A 22,728-nucleotide genomic window follows, 5' to 3' on the forward strand; every position below is an offset into this window, starting at 1 on the left:
ATCGAATCGTGAACCATCGCGAACCAATACAAATGCCGTCGAACGGTCGGGTTACAGCGAGTTCCGCTTATTCGTCGACCAATTCCCAAAGCATGAGCGCAGCGTCGGTTCCACCGACGGTGACCACGTTCTGATCGTTGTAAAGGAATCTGGCGCAAGCCACCAGGGAGCTGTACACCTTCTCCTCGACGTATTCAGCCTTGGCGCTGGTGCACGGGTATCTGAATAGTCTCAGGTAGCCCTCTGCATCCCCGCTGACGAGCATATCGTGGGCTGCTGACCTACTCGACGTCGTCAGGACCGTCGTCAGAGGGTAATAGCGATTGTTCCACATTCCTGGATAGAAGCAGTTCAAGATTAGAGCGACAATCGCTCGCTGTAATCGTAATCAAAGCGTACAGCGTGCACTCACCGGACACCATGTAGCCAACCATACAATTGTGAGTGTACCATTTCACGTCCTTCATCACCAAAGGACTCTTTTCCGACGACAACGCTTTCACATCCCCTGCAAAACAAATTCTCCGTGTTGATCAGTGTTCAACTATAGAGATGTTCGCTAGTAACGTTGAGAACTTTACAGAACACTAGGTCGTAGTCCTGCGTGACTGTTTGAAGGAATCTGCTGTCAGAGCTCCAATCGAGCTGCACCAGCGGCTGCGTTCCGCGTATTTTGTTGCTTTTCTTGTACGAGAATCCATCTCTAGACACTCTGAAGAGATACACGCTGCCGTTCTGTGATCCCATCGCTACAATTTCGCCAGCTGCTCGAGAGAAACAGACTTGTACGAGATACTGTATCCGAAAAGAGAGTATAATACAGAACTGGACAAATTCGAAGCAGTTGTCTCTTACTCGGATTGTAACCGATGCACGATAATGGCGATCCGCAGACTCTGAGAGTCGCTACAGCTGTGCCAGTGTCCGCCGCGAGAACAAGAAGATGACCCTCCGAAGATCCTGCGGCAAGTGCCACCCCGAACGGATGGAATGCTATGCAAATGCACTCGAAACCCACCTAAAGAGCCATTCGATTAGAATAATATTACAAAGGACACTTTTAAGATGGCTTCTAAATCATCCTGGATCCAATTGTCCTTTACTATACATACGTATATGTATAGAGAACGAGACGTAATATCAAGAAGATTTCGTATCTTGCCAAGTTTCACCTGTGTCGTCCACAAAAGCTTGTGTCTTCGCCAAAGAGCGATATTCTTGTCGTGGCCCGCCGTGGCGAAAACTTCGTCGTCGGGATGCACCGCGAGGCCCCACAACTGTCTGCCGTGACCAAAAACGACCTGATTGAATCTTCTTTGAAGAGATCCTTCCAATATGTTGTTCCTCGTAGTCCCCACGTAAATGTTCCCGTCGTTTCTTCCTGGACGTTGCGGATAAATGCTACGCACTCCTCCTACTGCTTCCGGTAGCTGGAAATATATTCCATGGAGAAATTCGCAAAATTCTTATCCGAATAAAGACGATAATTGCGTACCTTCGTGTCGGTGATGCGTTTGTAATTTTGCAGAGAATCCCACGCGGCGATCTTACGATCTTTTTCCCCGCCGGAAAGCAGGGTGCCTTCCGATAGCATAACGAGGGAACTGATGCCCTTATTGTGGGCCTCGAACTCCATTCGGACGAAGTAGGCTCCGTCGGCGTCCACGGAGTAAACGGTGATGAAACCGTCGCTGTCCGCCGTCACCACGTCTCCGTCTTGCTCGAACTGAATGCTCGTCACGTGCGTGCGCGATGGCTTTAACGCAAGTTTGTCATTTTAACGTTAGTCCTTCGAACAGTTCATTCTTTACGCATATTGATACTTACAGGTTTGATGATGTCCGTCCTTTCGAAGAAACCATCCTTTCGTCGATTCCAGAAGGTCAAGTGTCCTCGACCGTGCGTTATCAGGAGATTATCGTCGAGGGGATGGAACGCCGCACCCGTCAGGTCTTCTTGCATAGTCTATCGAAAGAAAATTCCGAGTTTCGATTCTTTCACGCGATGAAATATTAATGGAGGAGGTGGAAGCTTACCGCCACTTTGCCCAGCAAATGGCCCCACTGCCATTGCCACACGGAGAGTATCGCTTCTCTCCCCGCGTCGACAGCCAAAACGTAGCTGCCCCCGTTCTGCGAGCAAGAACGGACAAACGTTGCAACGTTCTTTTCTACTTCGAGCGGGATGTCGCGTCGCACAGCAGGGCAAGCTGTTACATCGAGTTTCACGAAGACGTGAAAACTCTTAATAATTTTTGTCAGTTTTTTGGGGATTGTGCCCCGCTGTGCGTCGCGTGGAGGGAAACGCGATACATCACCAGCTGCGAGAACGCCAACGCTGAGACGCCCATCTGGAACTCGGTCATCCCGAACACGTACAGAGTGAGAAGAGTCTCTGTCGACCATATGCGAACGTGAGGTTGCGCTTTTCTGTGTCTGCCAGCTTTTTGCCCCGATGCCACCAGCTCTCTGCTTGGGTGAACCTGTGGACGAACGCGTACAACGATTTTCAATGTTATCGGTACGGTTTCACGTACCGGAAGCATCAGCGACGTCACCTCCATGCACGTGATGTCTTCCGTGTGGCCCACGTAGTGCCGTTGTGCATTTTCCTCTCTATCGAAGAGAACAGCCACGGCAGCAACGTAGTAGAGCAACTCGCCGCTGGGCAGAACCCAGAGGTTTCTGCGCGTATCGGTGCCCCGATACCCGTAAACCCATTCGAGTTGCAGTTTCTTGTCCGGTGGCGAGTTGTCCACCGGTGGTAGGTGAGACGGCGGATAGAAGGACCGTCTCAGTCCTCGAATCGTCACCCTCGCTGGTTCGTCGCGCAACACCTCGACGACGCTGTAGTCTGTTCGCGAACGACAGCGTTCGTTTAGTATTCTTATTCGTGGACACGTACGATACGCATCATTGCCAGCCGAGGAGAATGCTTCGATCGGTACAGAACAGAGTTGTACGATCGTAGGTAACGGTGATATCGATACTTCTTCTTTATAAATATCATCAATTTTAAGAAGAAAATTTCATTTTTAACAACGGTTTAATTTACGCGTGTCTCAGCTGCCAACGATAATGAACGATGAGTGAAACGACATGGAGAACCGTTTACTCGGACGACGTCAGAATCGGGGGCGTAGAGAGCGCGCGGTCTGCTCTTGCTGCGCGCCCGCCTTTGACGACCGATGTCCTCGACCACTGTGGGCGGCCCCCTCGACCTGGATCTCCTCGCTGGGGATGCCGTCACAGCGCCAACGATGCCGATCCCGGACCCAGTGCCCAAGTAAAAAGTGTCCACGTCGGCGAATTCGTTCCTCAACTGCGAGAAACTCCTGACCTATCGACGGTACCAATTCTGAATCCAATCCTTACTTTTCGAGACAATCGTTACTTCGGTCTCTGATATAATTCCCCGCTTCGTACATAAACCAGACACGTCCCAAGCATCGTGCGAATAATGTTATTGAAATTTATTTAGATTGGAGCACTTTTTAATTCAATTGTGAAAATAGCCAGCGACACGCGTTACTTCTTGCATAAAATAGCTGTTGAACGGTGCGTTATGCGTCGAGCCATCGAGAAGTATATTTTCCAATATCGTAGTTTCGATTAGCTACGTGACTGGCGATGTTCTCAAGGAGGGCGTTCAAATGAATGAACCAGGACATTTCCTCGTATAAGGATCGTATCTCGAACGTCACCGTTGACGTAGACAGCTCGAGGTGTACACGATGATGTACAAGGCAGCCAAATGCTCGACAAAGAAAATTGGCCAATTTGAAATTCATATACGGTCGTGACCTGAAAAGATGGATCTCTGACCTTTCTCCCGCAGGCCTCCAACCCAGTTACAGAACCTATACGCCCTCACGCCTCCTCCCAACGAAACGTGCAATCGTGCAATCGGTTTTGACGTTGAGTATTTGACGGGCAAGAAAAATAGCGGCAAGAAAATTTCCGTGCAATATTTTGTTGGAAGTAGATAAGCAATTTATTCGCATCGAAGCTTTAGTTGCTCTTCCTTGGGTTGTCGGGGAGGTATGATTTACGTTTGTTTGTTTTGTAAAGCGGCGAAGTACAACGACTGAAGAAGATTATTCTTGTTCAGTGAAAAATAGGACTATATCGATTGCTCTATAAAACAAACGAACGAACGTTTCGGTTTCTTATGTGCCTGACGCTGTCGAATCGAGACGTAAATTTAATATCAAGAACGAATTTTATATCCCAGTAAACGGTCTGTTTTTCTGAGAATTTTACGGCTAGAGTTTTTTTGTAGCTTTTACTATCGGAAGATATAGTAAAACGGAGCGATTCATGGGAGATTTAAGCAGCAGCGACCCTATTCCATTTAGAGCGAAGAAGTCGACCCCGATATCGTCACGCTTCGTTTCGACGCTTCTGTTCCCCGCCTCCCCTCCACATGCATATTTATGGACAAACATTATTCAAGCAGATTTTATAAGTACGATGCCGAGCCAATGTCTTCGATTTGCATAAATCGCTGATAAACTTTTGAGTCGCCCACGTTTCGAGTCGTTCACGAACGGTGATATCGATCACGAACCGTATCGTTTCTTTCAAAGATTTCACCGATAGACTCGCCTCGGTCAGGGATGAGAGAATTTCTTATCCCAGAAATAAGTACGCGACCTAATTTCGACGAGCAAGCAATTCCTACGATTGTTCTTTCTTTTGTTTCATTTTCACGGAATTTGGCCAGCTTACTTCGGATACTTGATCGAAATGCTTTTACCTCTTGGCCGGAAACTGTGAACATCCTCTTGGCACCATTCATCTTCAGTACTTGTCCAAGGTCCTCCAATACCTCCTCGAATGGCTGCGAAGTGCGAAGATTCAACAAGACCCGACACTAAAAAATCAGTTCGAAAATTTGTAGGAGTATTCTTATCGCTTCGGTCGTCTGTATCTATCGACGTGTCCTTGTAACCTAGTTTACCAAGTGAAAAATAATTCGCGTGTACAGCTATAGTAGGATGTTTCTTCGGTTACCTGCACGGTGTGATCGTGATTGTTGACGATCCGTATGACGCGTCCCGAGGAAGGTTTTCCACCTCCGGGAGGTGGTGCTTCGTCCGTGATGGAAGCTTTTCTGCTAAGGCTCGCCACCGCTGGTGGTCTACTTTGCCATCCTCCGACGCCACCTCCGGCACCTGCTCCACCTCTGCTGCCTCCGCCAGTGGGGCTCGTATACCAAGTGTTGCTTTTCTTTCCGTAGCTGGCCGGCTGTCGATTGGAAATATCAACCAGTCGATTAATGTCGACAAACGGTTACTTCGTAGGTGATCCGGCGATTAAAGTATCTCAAGGACGAGGCGAAGTACGATTAACGCGTCAAGATTAATTATCGAATTAGGCGTGTAGGGACAGTTTGTCGGACCTGCAACATGTCGGCCGGCAGCGATATAACTTCAAAGGAGTCGCTCATCAACACAACGAAGCTGTCGCAGCCCTCCCAGGACTCGTTGCCGCAGGATTCTAGCTCGGAGTCGCTGAAGGTGTCCGCGTTCTCGCAGCCGGCGCCAAAGTCCGGCTCCAGGTCAGAGCGGGACGAGGAACTTGCCGACTCAATGGTGGACCCGAATCACTTTAATCGTCCGCGAAACGATATCCACGGCTCCTGATCCACGGGAACGTTTTCACCGAACGACGAACCACGCGCGGTCACGAGTCTCACATTGTTCACTCGAGTCACGGTGCTCCCTGGATCTCCTTCATCGGGCCGATCGGTGCTCGAGGGACGACCAAGATATTCGCGACTTACAAGATTCGACTCACGGAAGGACGTGATCAACGGGGCTTTCCCTTGCTCGCAAAAACTGCGATGACTGGAAGACTGGCGAGCGTGAAAGGAAGAATTCGACCTTAAGAGTTGCGATCGCGAAGGGAAACGCGAAAACGTGGCCGTCGAGGGAAGAGACGCGCGAGGAAGAAGGCTGTGGCCGCAAGGTGCAGCTCCGACTGAGCTCGATGGACAACTGGAGGCGGGGTGTGGGCCATCGGGCTGGAGAACCAGCCCCCCAGCTGCAACATCCCCTATCCTCCCCCTCCGCCTTTTGCGAGGAGAACCATCGCGTCTCAAGGCCAAACACCCACCCTTCCCGCGGGCCACTCCCGGACAAACCACAAGATACGAGTACAGCGAGTCCTCGAGTTACGAGGATTCGTACATTTGCCGGTGCATCCGCACGTATGTACTTGTATGCAAATATTTTACACGCGTCTATGCATTTATATACGTTTGCGGTCATCGTTGAAATCATAGCAAACCACCTAACCGTTTCGTCGTTATGCGATTATACACCAGGATCCTCGACAGTGTTATTATGTTTGCCGCTGGTCTTTGATGCGACATCATCGGGGAATTAACTCTGAGATTAGCCCGTGGAACAAGTATTTCACTCTCGAATATGACGCTTCGTCTTTCGCGTGTCCTAAACAACGTTTCGTGGCCGACTTATCGTACACCCCCGCGCCCCCTTTTCGCGTTGACCTTACATATAAGATTTCCTGTATGTAATAAGCTTCTCGCCTGTTTTACATCGTGGATAAATTTAGTTCAAAGTACAGGGTTGGTCGGCGCGATCCTACGATTTTTGGCCAACTTTCGACGGTGAACTACGAACATCCAGGAATAAACTATTATGACGAACAAGGGCCTGGCTTTCGTCACACCTTGATTCGATACCTTGTGCGACCTATCTTTAGAATAATGGTGCCGTCACGCTCCGCCTACTCTGGAAATTATCGTCGAAAGACGCTTTGATCCTACATAAGTGGAAATGGACAGTAACGGTCAGACGCGACCATCGAGTCATGACTAGTCGCACGCGTGCTCGACGTATCTTCAAACTTAATCGAACTTGGTTTTTAGAAACCAAGCTTCGTATTATTTTAGCTTATGCGTCGTGGAATGAAATTCTAATTTAACTCGAAGAAAACTAGGTTCTGTCGCAAGATTACTGCAACCTCGATACGTAACGATGTATTCCTATTACACTTTTCAGCTTGGCAAACGATGACGGGCAGGTGGAAATTTGGTTGAACGCGAGGTTGATGGACACCGATGGTAACGAGTGGGTCGGGAAGGAAACGAGCGTGAAAGCGTTCCGCGGAATTAAGGACGTCCACGCCCCTCCGGAACAGTCCTCGGAGGCTAAAAGGGTCCAGGTTCTTCGGCGGAAACTAACATCGCGTCGGAACGATTACCGCGATTGGCTAAATAAGGTCGATACTCAAAGTAGCCGCTGCGAGCCAACTGTGGAACGTGGAACGAAAGAAAAAACCTTAACGAGGCTAATAGTCGAATAAGGAGACTTATGAATTCGAGACACGCACGTACCTGCCGGCAGTGCGCCAGGGATTCGACGACCTTGTCATCGGCAGGATACACCGATTCTTTTCGACTTATCAGCGCCGATTAACGTTGCTTCCGGGAAACTTAAGGTACGCGATTTTTTTACCAGTTTTCTCTGAAATGTTTCCACTTGTGAAAACAGCCACTTTAATTTCGTTTAAAAAAAGGAAAGATTCCAATCTTTGGGAAAAACCGATTCATACTATTTCAATCAAAATAACTAATTTATTTTTTGGGCAAAAGAAATAGTCACGCGAGTGTTTTTATTAAAGCGTTCCAAGACGAGGAGTCCATTGAAAAATAACGTGGTCTGGCCGTCAGACGACCAATAACCGGATCCACGTTCATCGTCGTGCAGTTGCAATGCTATGCCAGCTCTGATGGGATCGGTATGATAATGGAAGCATAGATTAACACAGGGTGAAGGTCGTGCCACCCTCTCATTCTCGCACACTCGACCGACCCTTCCGGCAGCCTATCCTCTGTGACGTAAGCTTAACCCTTGCTGAGGTCGTCACTGTTTTCTTTCCGCCGCGACCAAACTGTTTTACTTCCGAAAGTCGTTCTACCAGTTACCGGACTTTCGACGTAAGCTGACTATTCTAGACAACTATTCTAGTCACCGAACACGTTTGCTAAACAGAAACTTATATTTTAATCCCAAATTGAAAAGCCAAGCGGCTTATACAACGATAATCGTTCGCAGTATTATGTACATGTTTCTAGTTTTGTTTGTTTTTTTTTTCTGTAAATTGCGAATAGCATTTTTCGTGAAATAACGCAAAACAACGGCAGGTCCCAGGTATCGTGTCCAACGGATAGAGCGAGACTAGCAAGATCTAATAGGCACTCGTTACAATATAATCCCACCGACCACGTGCTCGTGACTCTTAATGGACTCGAGGCACGAGGCTTGGAAAAGGGAACATCTTGACGGTGAAAAAAAATACGCTTCCTGTTGGATCGGCAATAGTAATTCGGGTCAGGGAGAATAATTTAGCGGAACGTTCCGATGAAAGTGGTTATTAAGCCTATAGAATGTGCAACCGAGAAGTTAACTCAAAGCGTAAAATTAATGTATGCGGTGGTAGCCACTTTTATCTTCCTTCCGATGAATGCGGTTCGCATTTATTCGTGGTGTCCGTGCGACTCGCCGACTAGACACGGCAAATTTCATTATACATTCAATTATAGCGTAAATGTATCTTTGATATTTATATTCAAGGGATGCAAGTGCATACAGCAATGTTTCTATTCCCGTCGCTCGCTCTGGACCGAGAATCGCCGTTCAGCCGAAAATGAAAACGATTCCATTCCAGAAATCAGCGACTGTACCGTTGATTCGCGAGTACGTATCGAACTTGATCCCATCCCTGATCAGTATGCCGCGGCTGTCTCTGCCGGAATAACAAATACCGCATAAATTTCACCGTCGCCGGTGAAATCTCTCACGTGCTAGCCCCTTAACGAGCCTCGTGTATTCCGTCCAAGGCTGCCTGCTTCTTTATTGCAACTCTCTGGAAGGCCTTTCGCCTCGTTGCACTCCATGTGCGATTCCTATACCATGCGTTATCGTTGGATGCACAAGTAACATCCACGGAATCTCTCGATCGATGTTTTTAACACCTGGGGAGCTAGTCTTCGATCATGGATCTTCCGTTTTACTTCGTCCAAGTTCTCGTGAGTCAGTCACCTGTCTCCTTGTGCCTCGTTACTTTACTCCGACGAACGCAAACGTAAAGTGTCTACCTAGGCTCGAAATCGGAAGTTTGGCCTGCAATCTCTTTCATCCAAGTTATCGCGAAGCCCACGTAGTCCTACGAATAAGTTACGTTCTTAAAATAATTTTTCCCGTAATCACGAGGACTCGTCGCTGGATGAAATTAGGGTTCGGAAGTGTTCTCGAATATTGCGTGATCCTGTTCACTAAACCCGGCAGTGCTCGACGAACTTGATCACGTTTAGATACGTATCTGCTCTACTAAAGGAACAACAATTAAATACACTAGCTTGCTTGATACGTTAAATTCCCCTACGTTTCCAAGTAAATATTTCGTAAGATTATATTTTCGTTCTAAATTTTACAGAATTACCGCTTCGTCGAGGCCCAACAAGCCAGAACCCTGCCGTAGCTGTACTCGCTTGGAAGGCTTCGCGTCAGCTTTCCGCCTGATGCCGCAACATGGAATACCATGGTTCGATTAGGCGAGTGGAAAGGTCCCGAAACCTCGAGGGCGAAGAAATAAAAGAAACGAGTCTCCATTCACACGGAGCGCAGCGCGTTCTCATCGTAATTTACGAGGCTGTCCCCGTAAATTACGATCCGCAGTTGCTCGTACGCTGCGAGCCAATGCATGTCCTCGAGGCAAGGCCAAGGTCGCGGTGCAACAATCTTCCGCTGCGAGGTATGCGACGTCGATCGAATGAACGGTGGCAACGAAAGTATTGCGTGGGTGGTGCAATCCTCGTCGGACCTGGGTTCACCATGGGTACTACAACCCTTAACCTTTTCACGCATTTCCTCGGTCGTGCACCCCCTAGTGTTTACTTAATCTTGCAAAGAATACTCTTCGATACAAGTCGCACGTCTCTTCGCCTTTTCTCGCGACTCAGTTTTCTTTACCGTCGAAGGCTTTCAAAAAGTCTAACACGGCCACCTCGATGACGGTGATTGATAATCGCGTTATATTTTGCAAGGTATGCAACTTGAATAACTTGCATCTCTAAAAATATGGAGTTGACACACCTATTTTTTATATAGCAACAAGAACGGATCGGGGATCCATCACCCTACAAGAGTAGATTAAAATTGGAGGCGAACAAGTTCCCTTGTTAGTCATGCATCATCGATTAGCAGCGACCTCTATTTTACGCTGGAATCAAGTCCCGGACTTTCTAGAATGCACAGTGAGTCACAGCTCTCCGATAGCTACGCTACCCTCCACAGGTGATGGAGAGTATTCCAAGGTGATCGTTTTTGTTTACTCTTCGACGCGTTATTCCGAGATTCCTGGGACTCGGTCTGCGACAACTAATCATGGGAATTTCCTGGTCGAGTCGTTGCGCTATTATACTCCAACTTCCTAACCACGAGATAACTGTCATTCGACAAGGACGAATTCATCTGCGATCTCCCTCAAAACGTGTTGTATCATCTCGTTTCACTCGAAAGTTGTTTAATTTCGATACAAAGAACGTTGCTTTGTACCCACCGTGCGTCGTGGAGCGTTCGACTAGGCGATAAAAAAAAAAGAAATATTCGTCACAATCTTTACACGCCACTCGATGCACGCGCGCTGCATTATAATTGTACGTTGATAAGACCCCGTGCGCCGATAAGCTGTTCGCGCCAAGATCGCCGGGTTAATTCGGCCGGACCGATTAGCACGAAACGTTTCCTCCTCTCTATCCCTGTTATCGAGAATTTCTCCAGCGAGCACGTGTGCCTGATTTCTCGCAACAACCGGCCCGAGATCGTTAATGCAAAGATTGTCCACAGTCGCGAGCCTCTCCAGTAGCGAATGCCGGCGGTTTCGCTACCCTCGTCGAGTCCGCGAGTTTTCCAAGAGCAAATAGCTTATATTTCATTGAAAGGGAGTCGCAGGAGGCCGTGGCGAACCACTTATGCATGCAAGAAGTGGAAATCGTAATTGACATATATTACAAGGGGGTGCGTGACGAGCGAGCGTGCCGCTAAGGGTGTAACGCAAGGGTGGTCGTCCTGCGAATGCTCCACGACAAGCGTACAGCGGGGGGATAAAAGGCAACGAGAGTGCCGTACGGAGACGGGATGCCGCAGTGATTTACATATCGTCGATCGGTACACGTCATGTAGGTTCGCGGCTCCCGTTGTATACGCACAACAAACGATCGCGCCAGCTCGTTCTCGCCTAACGAGAGACTAATCGATCTACTCGAAATTCGGCTCCTTTCGAATCCACCATGCATATTCATCACGATCGACCCGATAAATGAACGGAGGCACGAATCACGCCTCGGACTTTGACGTTTCGCGATAACGGGAAAAATAGGTAACAATGTTATCGTCTTGAAATTATGTGCAGTTTGTCGCTTTCGTGTTTTCGCCACGTGCTCGCCCATTGTAAATCTGGAGCACAAAGGAAGGAAAAAGTGCCGCGATGAGAGGCTATGCAAGGAGCTTCGATTCGATGGTAGATGGGGTATTCGCAGAGCGACGTGAAAGTTGGTTGAAACTTGGTAAAAACACGAAAAGCACTAAGCGAATGCTAAACCCGGGAGCAGATAGGATCGACCGATCGCGTGATTATACAATAATTTCGGGTATATCGCTGTCGAGATCGGCGTAATAATATGAATTAAAGTTGACTGCGGTCGACCATGCACTTTCTTTGTTTCTTTTCGCTAGAAAGCGACGCGTCGTCGGACCTGGGATATCGAAGAAATTTACGAGCTCGAGGGGATCGTTTATCGGTGCAAATATTTTTCGTCCACTACGGTCGGTGTGCAATTAATCTATGGCTAACTACGGGCATGGAACGTGTTCCACGACCTAAAAACGATAAGAACATGGCGAAATTTGGGGCGAGACGCGGCTGACATCGAGATACGATCCGTGTCGGGTCGACTCGACGACGGTCATATTTATTTTGCATCCGAGGATTTTCTTGACTGTATCGAAACCAAAAAGGACAGAAAATATTTTCAGCGAACACCTAAAGAGTTATCGAAAGTTTATGTGTATACAAAGAAAAATTCTCAGCCCTCGACACACGCGGGACTACACCCAGCGATCGTAGGTGTTCTGTTTGCATTTGGATAGAGGGTGTTCTCCGTGATTTCGTGACGCATGTAGGCCAGGTACGCGGCGCGGCGTCTGTCTCTCGTCCCTTCGTGACGAATCGCGCAGGAGGTGGTCGGCACGAATTTCAAGCCAGTCGACAGTTATTTCTTTCGAGAACGGTCTCGAGCGTGTTATCCTTTATGAATTTACGTGGCGCAGCGAGAAAACGAATGACCCTCTTATTCGCGCGCGCTCGCGCAATCCTCGACGGCGAACCGTTCTGGAAGAAAGGAGGACTCGTTATCGCGGCGTGTCTCGGCGCGATATGAAAATGAAGAACGAGCATGTAACGCGCGTGACGGATCGTCCCGGGCTCGAAATGTGCCACAACGATTAGAAAGAAACAATCGCCGCAATTATTCACGTGTAAGACGCGGCCAGAAGGATACTAATTTATTCGCGAGGGTTACGCTACTCGTTTACATCGCACTAGTAATTAGTCGCAAAACCCTCGCTAATAACGAGGTAACGTTCTAAGAAGGCGTAAGCTGTGGTCACGGTACAGCGTCGGTATGAAACTAACAACGTCCAGACGATGATGTATAACGTATCGTGTATAGAAACGACCTTATTTCCTAATGCGGTACTAATACCGTAATATTTTTTCTTGGTATACAAAATTAGACGCTCGATACAAATTGCAACGTATTAAATATCAAATTATACGGTACATTTTATTCGTATATTTCTTGTTTAGATATGGTCCATCTCTGGTTTTCGCCGAGGCTGGTGACAGTGACGCGAGCGACGTAAACAGGAAAGCAATCGAACTCGAGGAGACATCAATGCCCGACGCATCGTTGTTCCGCGTCAACTGCCCTGCGTCTGAGTTTAAAGCTAGTGGATTAACTAAAAAATCATATCGTTAAACGTTACTTGTTCTGCAGTTTTGTTTATATTTATCGATCAGCCCAGTTCGTAGCGATACGATCTCGATCTGCCCTGCTTCGTCCCATTCTTTCCCTGTCGATTAATTTTCATCCTTTCAGGTATCTCTCGAGTACTCGATTTGGATCAACAGCACCGATCGAAGGCGATCGACGGACGATGCGCGCGTGTATTACGTACACGCTTGCGGGTTGGGTTTGCAGCAGTAATAAACTGTTACTTCCGACCGCAGCAGTAACGCCGTTCGCGAGAGACGGCCAGAACATAATTGATTGCGTCAACTTCCAGCCGCCCGTGATTGGTGCTATATCTTCCACCGGTTTCACGTCACTTCCGTTACCTCAGCAACGGCGATTTTTCAGCCCGTTATCGCCTTCCGAAGCGTCACCGCTCCATTGCTACGAACAATCTACCGACGACGTATGAACGCAACGTATCGACCCTCGACAGCTTGCGAATTGTTCGAATCCAAGTTTAAAAGTCTATCGAGCATTCATTTTCTTTTAATTGTATCTGTATATTCTCAGAGCGTCGGTCGGAGCTACTATGAAAAATACAAGTTCGATGTCGCTCGTGCCAAACAAATGTCCTATAGAGCGTAAAAGATTTGTTTACGTAGCGATATCCGTAGCCGCAGGAGATTTGTAAAATCTTAATCCCTGACTGACCGTACCAACGATCCACGACGACTTGGTCGCGAAGCCTCCAAAGGCAGTTGTAGAAACGCGGTTTGTGAATCGTCCGTACGGAGAACTTGGTGTTTATTGATCCCTTGCGGGGCTGACCAACGGTCAATGAGATACGGTCTCTCCCTTGCTCGCCGCCCTACGACCCGAGAGCCCTGCGTCGGTCTCCTTAACGGAAGTACGGAACCAACCCTCTCGCTCGCCGCTACTCCGTGATTCATGCCTCTTCGAAGACCGTCGAACGCGTACAAAATCGCCGGATGACTCCGATACTCGAGACAACCGTCCCATGTTTTCCATGCAAGATGGACGCGTATTTAGAACCGTCCGAGAAGAACTACCAACCGTCCTCGACTGCTCGGTGCAGCGCGAAAAAAGCTAGTCGGAAAACATGAAAAGTGCAAATTAACGCGCGATCGAAGCCTCCAACCCACTTCTCGCCCTTATTAATTCGGTTCCGTGGCGGTAGATCCCGCGGGGATTAGGTATTTTAATGACAGCTGGTCGTAAAGAAATTCAGGTCGCGGCGACGGGAAGGCGAGAGACGACGAAACGAAAAAGTCCCCTTCGACTGTACCAGCCGCGTTATCGCGAGCGCTGAAGCAAAAATATGCAGACGAGGCCGACGCATGGAACGATAACGAGACGTCGAGTAAAACGGGACAGCGTACCATTTGGACGCGAGCAAAGACAAGGGACGAAAGGAAGGATCGAAAAGCGTAGAGAAGAGGAGGGCTAGCTGTGCGCAACCGCAAACCCCAGCTGGCCAGCCCTTTTACCCTCCTTTGCGCTCGACCCTATGGCGATACTCCCACTTCTCGACCAAGTGGAACGCTCCTATCCCCGCCACTTAACCGCAAGATTCGCCTACGCGGGACCTCGATCTTCTGTGCCACGTGGCTTTGGTAAACAACGGACAAATCACCCTACGCGGAGTAAGCAAATTCGGTTCGGTCGTTCGATCGTGGGACTACGAGTCATCCCAAATAACAAGCAAAACGATAACGATAACGATAAACGAAAATAGTTGCGATGTATAGAAACGAAAACGTCCAAAAAATCCCGTCCCGGAAGCGTTTTGCCTAACGTAAGATCAAACGAAATAGTATAAATATGGTAACGGTCAACGGTAGAAATCTGTCCCTACTTTCGATATCGATTTCTGTTTCAGGAATACGGGTCAAGGTTCAGCCGAGCCCGTTCGACCGGATATGGGTCACGGATGTGCGAACACCGATTCCCGTAGACTTCAATCCAACGGATCGGCATGCAAAGTTGGTCGTAGAACGATAACATCGTGCACAAGCTTCGGCCACTTTGCAGGATTAAGAGTTGACCCGACACGAGACTTAGTCCGATCGAAATAACGGATCGTGCACGACCAGGTGCCATACGTGTGCAACGAGCGGCATGGTCACACCTTAAAACTGGAAATCAGGCTGGGCGTGGGCCACCCTTAGCGTCGAATGACGCAACGGATGAAACCGATCCTTCCTATCGGCGCCTTCATCGAGATAATGAACAACCTTCCAGAGGAATCAAGCTGAAAGGGTCGAGCGTTAATTGAACCGTTTTTCTGAGAACCAATCCTTAAGTGTGCTCGCGTTAGAACAGGCTCGATCAACTTTCGAGTCCTCCGATGCCAGAGACATGCTAAAACTTTTCGAGGAATACAAATTTCAATATTATATACGGTCGTTTCCCTCGTGAAATTCTCGGAGGTATCGCAATTTTTACGCGCTCGAAACCATAATTACCTCGATAGTAGCCAGCACTAATAGTCGCAACGGCGCGTTCTTTTTAGGTAGCCAATCGGATTCGCGTTGCGTGTGGCCTGCTTAAAGCCCGATCTGGGCCAGATTTGCAAAGATTACGGCCGGTAATATACGCAGATTTCTTATAAATTGCCATATCGCGTCCTGGCCGCTCTGAAACTGGAAGTCGTCGAGCGGTCCATACGCTCGAACGATGCGTGCCACGCGCCACTGGCAACGTTTACGTCCAACTGAACGCAATCACTCGACCTCATGAATATTAAGAATGTGCAACGTCCGCCTGACCCACCCTCTCTCGTATGAATTATGCCAAACGATAGGGTCGACGCCAGCCAGAAAGACTATTTACTTTTGCGACAAGTTCTCGCACGCGTGGAATTATCGCCCTCGTAACCAGATCGGTTCTCTCTGGTTCGCTCGGGAGAAGGGGTTATTACCTGAACGGGCGCGGCGAGATTTGATCTACACACATACACGCGATCCTGTGTCTCGAGGACCTTATTTCTTCTTCGTGCAATGTATCAGATCGAACGACCCACTTCTCCGCTACCAGCGATTAACAGCCCCGTTTTTTCTCCGACTAATTTCACAGGGGACCGCGGATTGCGTAACGCGATCGAAAATCTGTTTTCCTCCGATTGGCCGCGATTACAACGACTCGGGGACCTCTGCTTCGATCGAAAATCTTTAACGAGCATCGTTCTCTTACCTTGAAGGACTTGTAACTGGATACCACGTACGATGCGCCATCCTCGAGCTCGTCCAGGGTGAGCTTGCGATCGCCGTCCATGGAGAAGATGTGTCGAGCTCCTCGCGGCAGGTCCATCCGGAGGGACAGCCTATCCAAGAGGGCCTCCAGAGATCCGATATCTCGTCCGGGCTTGAACCTGCAATTTCGTCGTGGGTAAGCATCGCAGGATTACATATCGAGCCATTCGTAACGAATATCTTTAATTGCTAAGAGAGGATCTCATTCATAGGAGCGATCAAGGCCAAGGGGGTGGACACGCCACCTGCAGCCGAGAAGGGTACTAGTACTAACGCGAGGTGTCGGAGGCTCGTGCAACCAGATAGTCAGCGTAGAAGAGGGGAACTGCGTCGGTAGACTCACCTGAATTCGATACCAGGAAAGTACGGGTCGCCATTCTTGTAGAAAGTGACTCTTCTCGCCCTCCAGTAGCCAAGGTTGTTGTATCTCGCGGGCGCCGGCTCGTGTCGGCTCTTAGGCCTGTGCTCCGGCTGCTCCGGAGGCGGCATGCGGGGACTGGAGGGTCTGCTCTGCCTCCAGAAGCCGGCCATGCCGCCTCCACCCCCACCCTCGCTACCAACGAGTCCTCCACCGACCGCCTCCTGCGCCGCTCCACCCTCCACTTCCACTCCATCCTCCTCGTCGTCCTCCTCGTCTTCCTCGGCCTCCTCCTCCTCCTCCTCTTGCTCCTGCTCCTCATCGCTGCGAGCGCCTCCACCAGGCATCGTCGAAGACGTCGTGCTCGTAGTCGCGACGCCGCTAGGTGTAGTTACCGTTGCTGCGCTGTTCGTCTCTTTCGTTGAGTTCTCGTTTCGTGGCGCCTCCTGCTCCTCTTTCTTCATTACACCTGCGCAGAGTTCTATATACATACTCGGGATGATAAAAACAATTCAGCGAGGTGCATACGAGTTCCCACGAGCACGTGTCTCAAGCAGAGATTCTCGAAAGAATGAAACTCTCGCGTAACGTTTACGCGCAGTTTATGGATTAAAGCAGCATCTTTTTGTTACGTATCGATGTTAAGAATGGCCGGTAGTTATCGTATAAAAGAATACTTGGAAGTTGCGTTCGTTTAATCGCCAAAGAAAGCTTTACGAATCCCGCTAAAAGCTTCAAGGACGCGAGTAATTATTACCTGCCTCGTTCGCCATGCCTTTTACGAGGAGTATCTCTTCGAGGATCTGGTCATTGGTTTGTTATATAATTTCTTTAACGACGATCGTAATCTGTAAGGTAATTAACTCTCACCTGGCTCCGAGGTAGTGGTCTCAACGGCTCCACCACTCTCGTTGCCGCCACCCACGCTTCCGTCGCCCGCTACTTCCTCGTACTGCCCCAGCCTGGAGCCGGCACGCGAACTCGACTGATTTTCAGCAGCGATCATCCGCGCAAGGCCGCCGCCCCTCGCCTGCTCTTGTTTTTCTCCTCTTCCTCAGCCTATCTCGATCCTCTGCAATCCACGAAATCTTCCTGAAACAATCGTCGGAGAACCGTTCAGCGTCCTCCGCGCGTTCAACTCTCCGTCAAGCGTTTCTTTTCCACTCGTATCGTGTTTGCATTTTCGTCTGCCAATCGTATCGTTTTACTCGATTTTTTAAAAATAACTCGCGTAGAATATAGACCGCGAGCCTTTACTATAATATATTTCTATCTTGATAGTATTCACAGTTGAAGGTACGAGAAGGCTAAACGAATTCTCTTCCCGACCTTTTCGATGCTTTTTCTAATTTTTCAGAAGTCGCGTAACATCGAACGATTACTCGATTCTTATGAAAATTCTTACACGCCGACGAGGGAAATCGATAGTCGGCACGAAACAAAATTTAAATTTTCGCACAGCACGCGTGGAAACGTGGCTCCGCGAACATTATCCCGCACTATCGACTTTCGCGTTTCCATAAATCCATGCAATCTCGACGATTAAGGTAATTTCATTTCGAAACCGTAAAGGGATGTCGTTAGCTCGTACCTCGGCGATGGACTGCTGGCAGTCGACGTTCCTCTCCTTCTGGCCCGTCTTCTTCTTTCCGTAAAATTTGCTTGTCAAACGCTTGATGGATCGTCGGATTTTTCCGCCGCGAAGAATTTCAAGGCTCCCTTTTTTACACGTACAGCCGGAATATGCCGCAAAGTGGCTACAGAGAAGGGAAAAAAATGGCTCGTTGTACGCTACCGGGACGTCCACGTGTCGCGTGATTGCCGGGGATTCCCGATCGATCGCGGTGCAAACGCTTACGATGCACTTTTATTTCATAGCTACAGTTCACTGCAGATCAATCGATCGTTACTGGTCGTTCTTGCTCGTTAAAAAAAATCGCGTTCCATGCACGGGCCGAGTAGGCGATCCCACGCGAATAGCCAACTTAACGTCGATCTTTCGCGATATCCCAGAGTATGATTCACGACTTTGCAAGGAAAAAGTCAGTCTGCAGTCTGCAGTTACTCGACAAACCAATTTCGGTGTTTCAAATTAAAGGTTTCGCAATTGCGCCCCTTGAAGACCACGTTCATAGGTAGAGATCAAAGGCTCGCAATGCTGCTCCCTTACAGAGACCAATTTGCTACTTTGAGGATTTCCGACGATCGTTGCTGTTCATTTAAGATGATTTTTCTGAGATGTTTCGTACCCTAATTAATTACGAAGAAGTTCCAGTTTTTACGCGCAATAATCTTGTACATACGCGAAAGTAAAGCGTCGTTAGTTTTTCTCGTTTTACCCTTATAGAGCTCCCAACGCGGTTGCAAAAGTGTAAGGTCACGAGCACGCACGATACCCCGCCTATGCGGAAACGCGAGCCTCCGCTTCCGATCTAATTACTACGAAACAATCTACATCGATCGGAGGACCTAGGAAATAAATAAATTAAACGCAGACGCACTTGCCACGAAATCCATTAGAACCGCGGGTGTGTGTAAGGTCTCCAGCGTCCGTTCGCAATTGTCAAACTATCGCAGAGCAGAGTCCAGACATCTGAAAGCTTCAGCGCACCCCGAAATCACTGTTCCACCCCGGTTTGCTTCGCGTCGCGTCAGAGTCCAGCATGATTCACCGTTAAATTAATGTAAACTCGATGCTCCGTCGCGTTTCTTTGAGAAAATCCTCACCGAACTTGGACATAATCGTTAGTTCGTATTCGAATCGAATGAAACAAAGTCGATCGTCCAGTGACACCGCGGTGGCACGTTCAGGACGCAGGGATATCACCAGGTAACGACGATGGTGTTACATATTCATGCGTCCTTCGACGATGGCGTCCCGACGTCGAGTGTGTCGCTCCGAGGGACAGCGACGAAGCCACGCTACCTTGGCGCCGCCGTCGTCGTCGTCGTCGTCGTCGACGCCGTTCTCTCTTGTTCGCCGACGTTCGCCGGCATCGACGCCAGTGTCAGTGAACCGACGCCGGCGAAACGAGCACCGAACTTGTTGCACCAGGCCAGGAACCTTCGCGCGATAGCCTCGCCTTCTTCCTCGATTCGCCGCGCGATCAGCCAAAACCATGAAAAACTGGCTACGAAAAAGAACAACATTCCGAATATCGAACTTTATTAGATGATGCGTCGTCCATTTCTTTACGATTACTTTTTGTCATGTTTCAGGTAACATCCCGATTTCACGCATCGTTGAAAAGAACAGCACCGTTCGTCGAGCCTAACTGCCCCGAAATATTCGAGGTCTGTGCACCGAACTACACGTGTGCGTTGACCGACGTACGATGACCGAACGGTGACTCGATAACGTTTATTAGGAAAACCCGTACAGGTGGTGTGTCCAGAGAGTCGACAGAGGCGTTTTGCGTGCAGAAGATTGCGATTTCTCGGAAGGATTTCGTATTTAAACATTTCGAGCGTACAAGCGTGGCGCATTTGCATAGCCAGCGAAATCTCGACTTCATAAATTTAAAACGCTACAACGACGGCCAATTACAATCTCGTCTGGAACGTTTGAGCCGTGAAACGCGTGTAGAATCGACTTTTTGCCACCGTGACGGCTGTACATAACCGACGGCACTTCGATAAGTATTGTCCGCGTGAAATTTAAGCCCGACGGGGAATAATTAACCAAACGAGATGCAGAAGTGGAGACAAAAAGAAGAAAGTAGAGCGGAACAATTGTACAATATCGAAACGAATTTTTTGATAATAGCGATACTTACTTCTAAAATAATTTAATCGGTCTTAGCCCAATATTCGTGTTTATAAGCAGGTACTGTACGTTTTATTTTCGCGTTTCAATTTACTGAAAGCACACGCTACGACGTGACGTGTTCCACTTTTTTCTTTTCTTATTTTTGTTAATAATACCGTGCCGTTTGCATTTCTTCGCGAAAGAAACACCGCCTTATCGGATGGTAAGTAGGATGATTAGCGGCATGAAGCTCAAGAATTGCAGAATGCACGATACGAATACTAGATACAAATGCCAATTGCCGCAGAGGTCGAATGAAACAGGCGATAATGTTCTCGCGATCCGAGTCCAACTTCTCCTCTTAACGCGGATTGATCCTAGAATAACTTGTGGTATCGTTAGCGGTCTCTCCGGAATGTCACGAAAATACAAGAAACGCGCGTTTCCGATTCTCGTAAACAAAACTATCAAATAAAATGATTGAAACTGTACGATAAAAGGTTCGAGATTCCAAGAACCATCGCTTCCATCCTAACGGAGATTATTTGTTACGCAGAGTAGGAAATTACGGACAATTTGTTGTATCACGGCTGGTCATCTTTATAATATTTTCTTGGCACAGCGAATAGTCGATAGCACGGGTGAGGTTTGCGTGTTCCGTGTTCGCTATGCGAAGGCGGCTGACCAGATTCGTTCCTCGACCACTTAAGTAATCGAGCGGCCGAGCGGCTCGTATATCACGTTGAGCGTGAATCAGCAGGATTCGTCGAACACCGAATCCCAACTTTCCCTAAGGATTGCTTCGAATTCGGTATCGATTCGCTTGCTCGAATCTTCTCTAACCCTTCCGCCTTCGAGTCCCTCCGCTTCAACCTGAATTAAGAAGCAAGCAATTTCAACGGACGACGTACAAGCGAAAGAATTCGTAAACGAATAATTAACGAGGTGGTTCCGATCAGTGTTTGCAACTCAAGTTCTTAGGGACTATCGCATTGATTTTAATGATAAAGACCGTTAGGAAAAAGAAAAGCAACGTTCCGGATTCGACGGATTCATCGGCTTTCCTAGCTGTGAAAAGAGAAAGGCGGAAAAGGCAAACACCTTCCCTTCGGTATCGACTTTGCTGTAAAGCTGGAAGAGGCCGTTGCCCGAAAGCCTGTGCCTGACCGCTCTTTTTCCTTTCCAACTCGAGAAAGCGTCGTAAAACGTCGTGACCGATGCAGATAAGAAAGTCTCGACGATATCCGAGCTTTCCCTTCCCTCTTCCACTTCATCGTAGACCCGCCTCCGTTCCGTCATAAATGTCACGAAGGTGCGTGCTTGAAATCCTGAATTTAATCGTCGCTCGTTATTAAGCAAACACGGAGGGGTGTAAAGAGCAATGGGCATTTTAGGCTTTTTCTCGTGCCGAGATGCGTCTCGTTTCTTCGAGGAACTCCTCAGCAGCCAAGGCGATTTCCAAATCTCGGAACGCAAGAATATCGAGACAAAATCGAGTTCGTCACACAAAAATCAATTATTTTTAACGTACTTGCAGCACTTCCAAAAAATTAACAACCCTCTCTCTTATTTAATAGCATCTAACCCATTTACCTAATAACAGCGCAAGCATGCAAGCTCTACCTGTATAATTATCATTGCAGCGTTATCACTCGAATATTACACCCAATCCATAAGACGGAGTTATCAGGTATGATCTGGAACACAGCTAGCGTTTATCGAGAGACATCCAAGACCTTGTACGTCAGAGTCGACAAAGCATAGAACCATTAATGCGGAATACATTTCGTCGTAAAGCAAGATAAGCACGGTACATGGCACAAGGATATTTTTCATCGCGCATCGAGGAAACATCGTGTACATACATCATAAGGATTATCAAAAACGTCTCAACGATATCCTCGGTCCTAACGCGATGCTATTCGTGCGGAGATTTTTATATTTGAAACTTTTCACTTTTCCGTGTTACCAGTCCATGAAAAACGATACAATATCAAATTAATAGAAACACAAATTACTGTTGGTATTTGCTAGTTGGTCCATCAGGAAACACCTAATAATTATATGATCAACGTTTAACCAAATACCATTATCGGTACATTTAAGAAAGCATCATTTGCTTGATCTTGTTTTTCATTTCAGACAATGTCTAAATGTCCTCGCCAGGGCACATTTTGCGAACCTCGGCCGAAGGACAACACCTCCGAGTCTTTGGTGCCGTGCGTGCTTGGGATTTCGTGTCGTGGTCAAAACGTGAAAGTTGCGCGACACCGCCGATAAGAGGTACCGATCTTATCCGAAAT

General features: G+C 48.2%; 1 protein-coding gene and 2 long non-coding RNA genes across 3 annotated transcripts; 2 read left to right on the forward strand and 1 right to left on the reverse strand.

Moving 5' to 3' along the window:
• Positions 1-54: 54 nt before the first annotated feature.
• LOC128878926 (echinoderm microtubule-associated protein-like CG42247) lies at positions 55-19,296 on the reverse strand. The gene is made up of 18 exons (XM_054127599.1): positions 19,179-19,296; positions 18,269-18,434; positions 17,548-17,769; positions 16,663-17,146; positions 16,261-16,438; positions 5,016-5,249; positions 4,759-4,875; positions 3,108-3,339; positions 2,558-2,853; positions 2,318-2,482; positions 2,037-2,132; positions 1,828-1,965; positions 1,496-1,756; positions 1,173-1,430; positions 856-1,018; positions 582-764; positions 413-508; positions 55-336 (listed from the first exon to the last, which is right to left on the reverse strand). Exons 3-18 carry the CDS (start codon positions 17,681-17,683, stop codon positions 68-70), a joined length of 3,306 nt encoding a protein of 1,101 aa, XP_053983574.1. The 5' UTR covers positions 17,684-17,769; positions 18,269-18,434; positions 19,179-19,296; the 3' UTR covers positions 55-67.
• Positions 6,125-10,341, forward strand: LOC128878937 (uncharacterized). Its single transcript, XR_008457534.1, has 5 exons — positions 6,125-6,213; positions 7,031-7,469; positions 7,653-7,769; positions 9,468-10,077; positions 10,142-10,341. It is a non-coding gene; the product is annotated as an uncharacterized LOC128878937 (long non-coding RNA).
• LOC128878936 (uncharacterized) lies at positions 16,316-22,661 on the forward strand. Its single transcript, XR_008457533.1, has 3 exons — positions 16,316-16,455; positions 16,532-16,682; positions 19,897-22,661. It is a non-coding gene; the product is annotated as an uncharacterized LOC128878936 (long non-coding RNA).
• The last annotated feature ends 67 nt before the right edge of the window (positions 22,662-22,728 follow it).

The sequence above is a fragment of the Hylaeus volcanicus genome, chromosome 6 (genome assembly GCF_026283585.1).
Source record: "Hylaeus volcanicus isolate JK05 chromosome 6, UHH_iyHylVolc1.0_haploid, whole genome shotgun sequence".
Taxonomy (NCBI): Eukaryota; Metazoa; Arthropoda; class Insecta; order Hymenoptera; family Colletidae; genus Hylaeus; species Hylaeus volcanicus.

Coding starts and splice junctions, on each gene's coding strand:
- LOC128878926 (XM_054127599.1), bottom strand. CDS start 17,683: ATGATCGCTGCTGAAAATCAGTCGAGTTCGCGTGCCGGCTCCAGGCTG. Junction 2,854..3,107: donor TGACGTCGTCCGAGTAAACG/GTTCTCCATGTC, acceptor GTTCGCGAACAG/ACTACAGCGTCGTCGAGGTG. Junction 337..412: donor GGTTGGCTACATGGTGTCCG/GTGAGTGCACGC, acceptor GCTTCTATCCAG/GAATGTGGAACAATCGCTAT.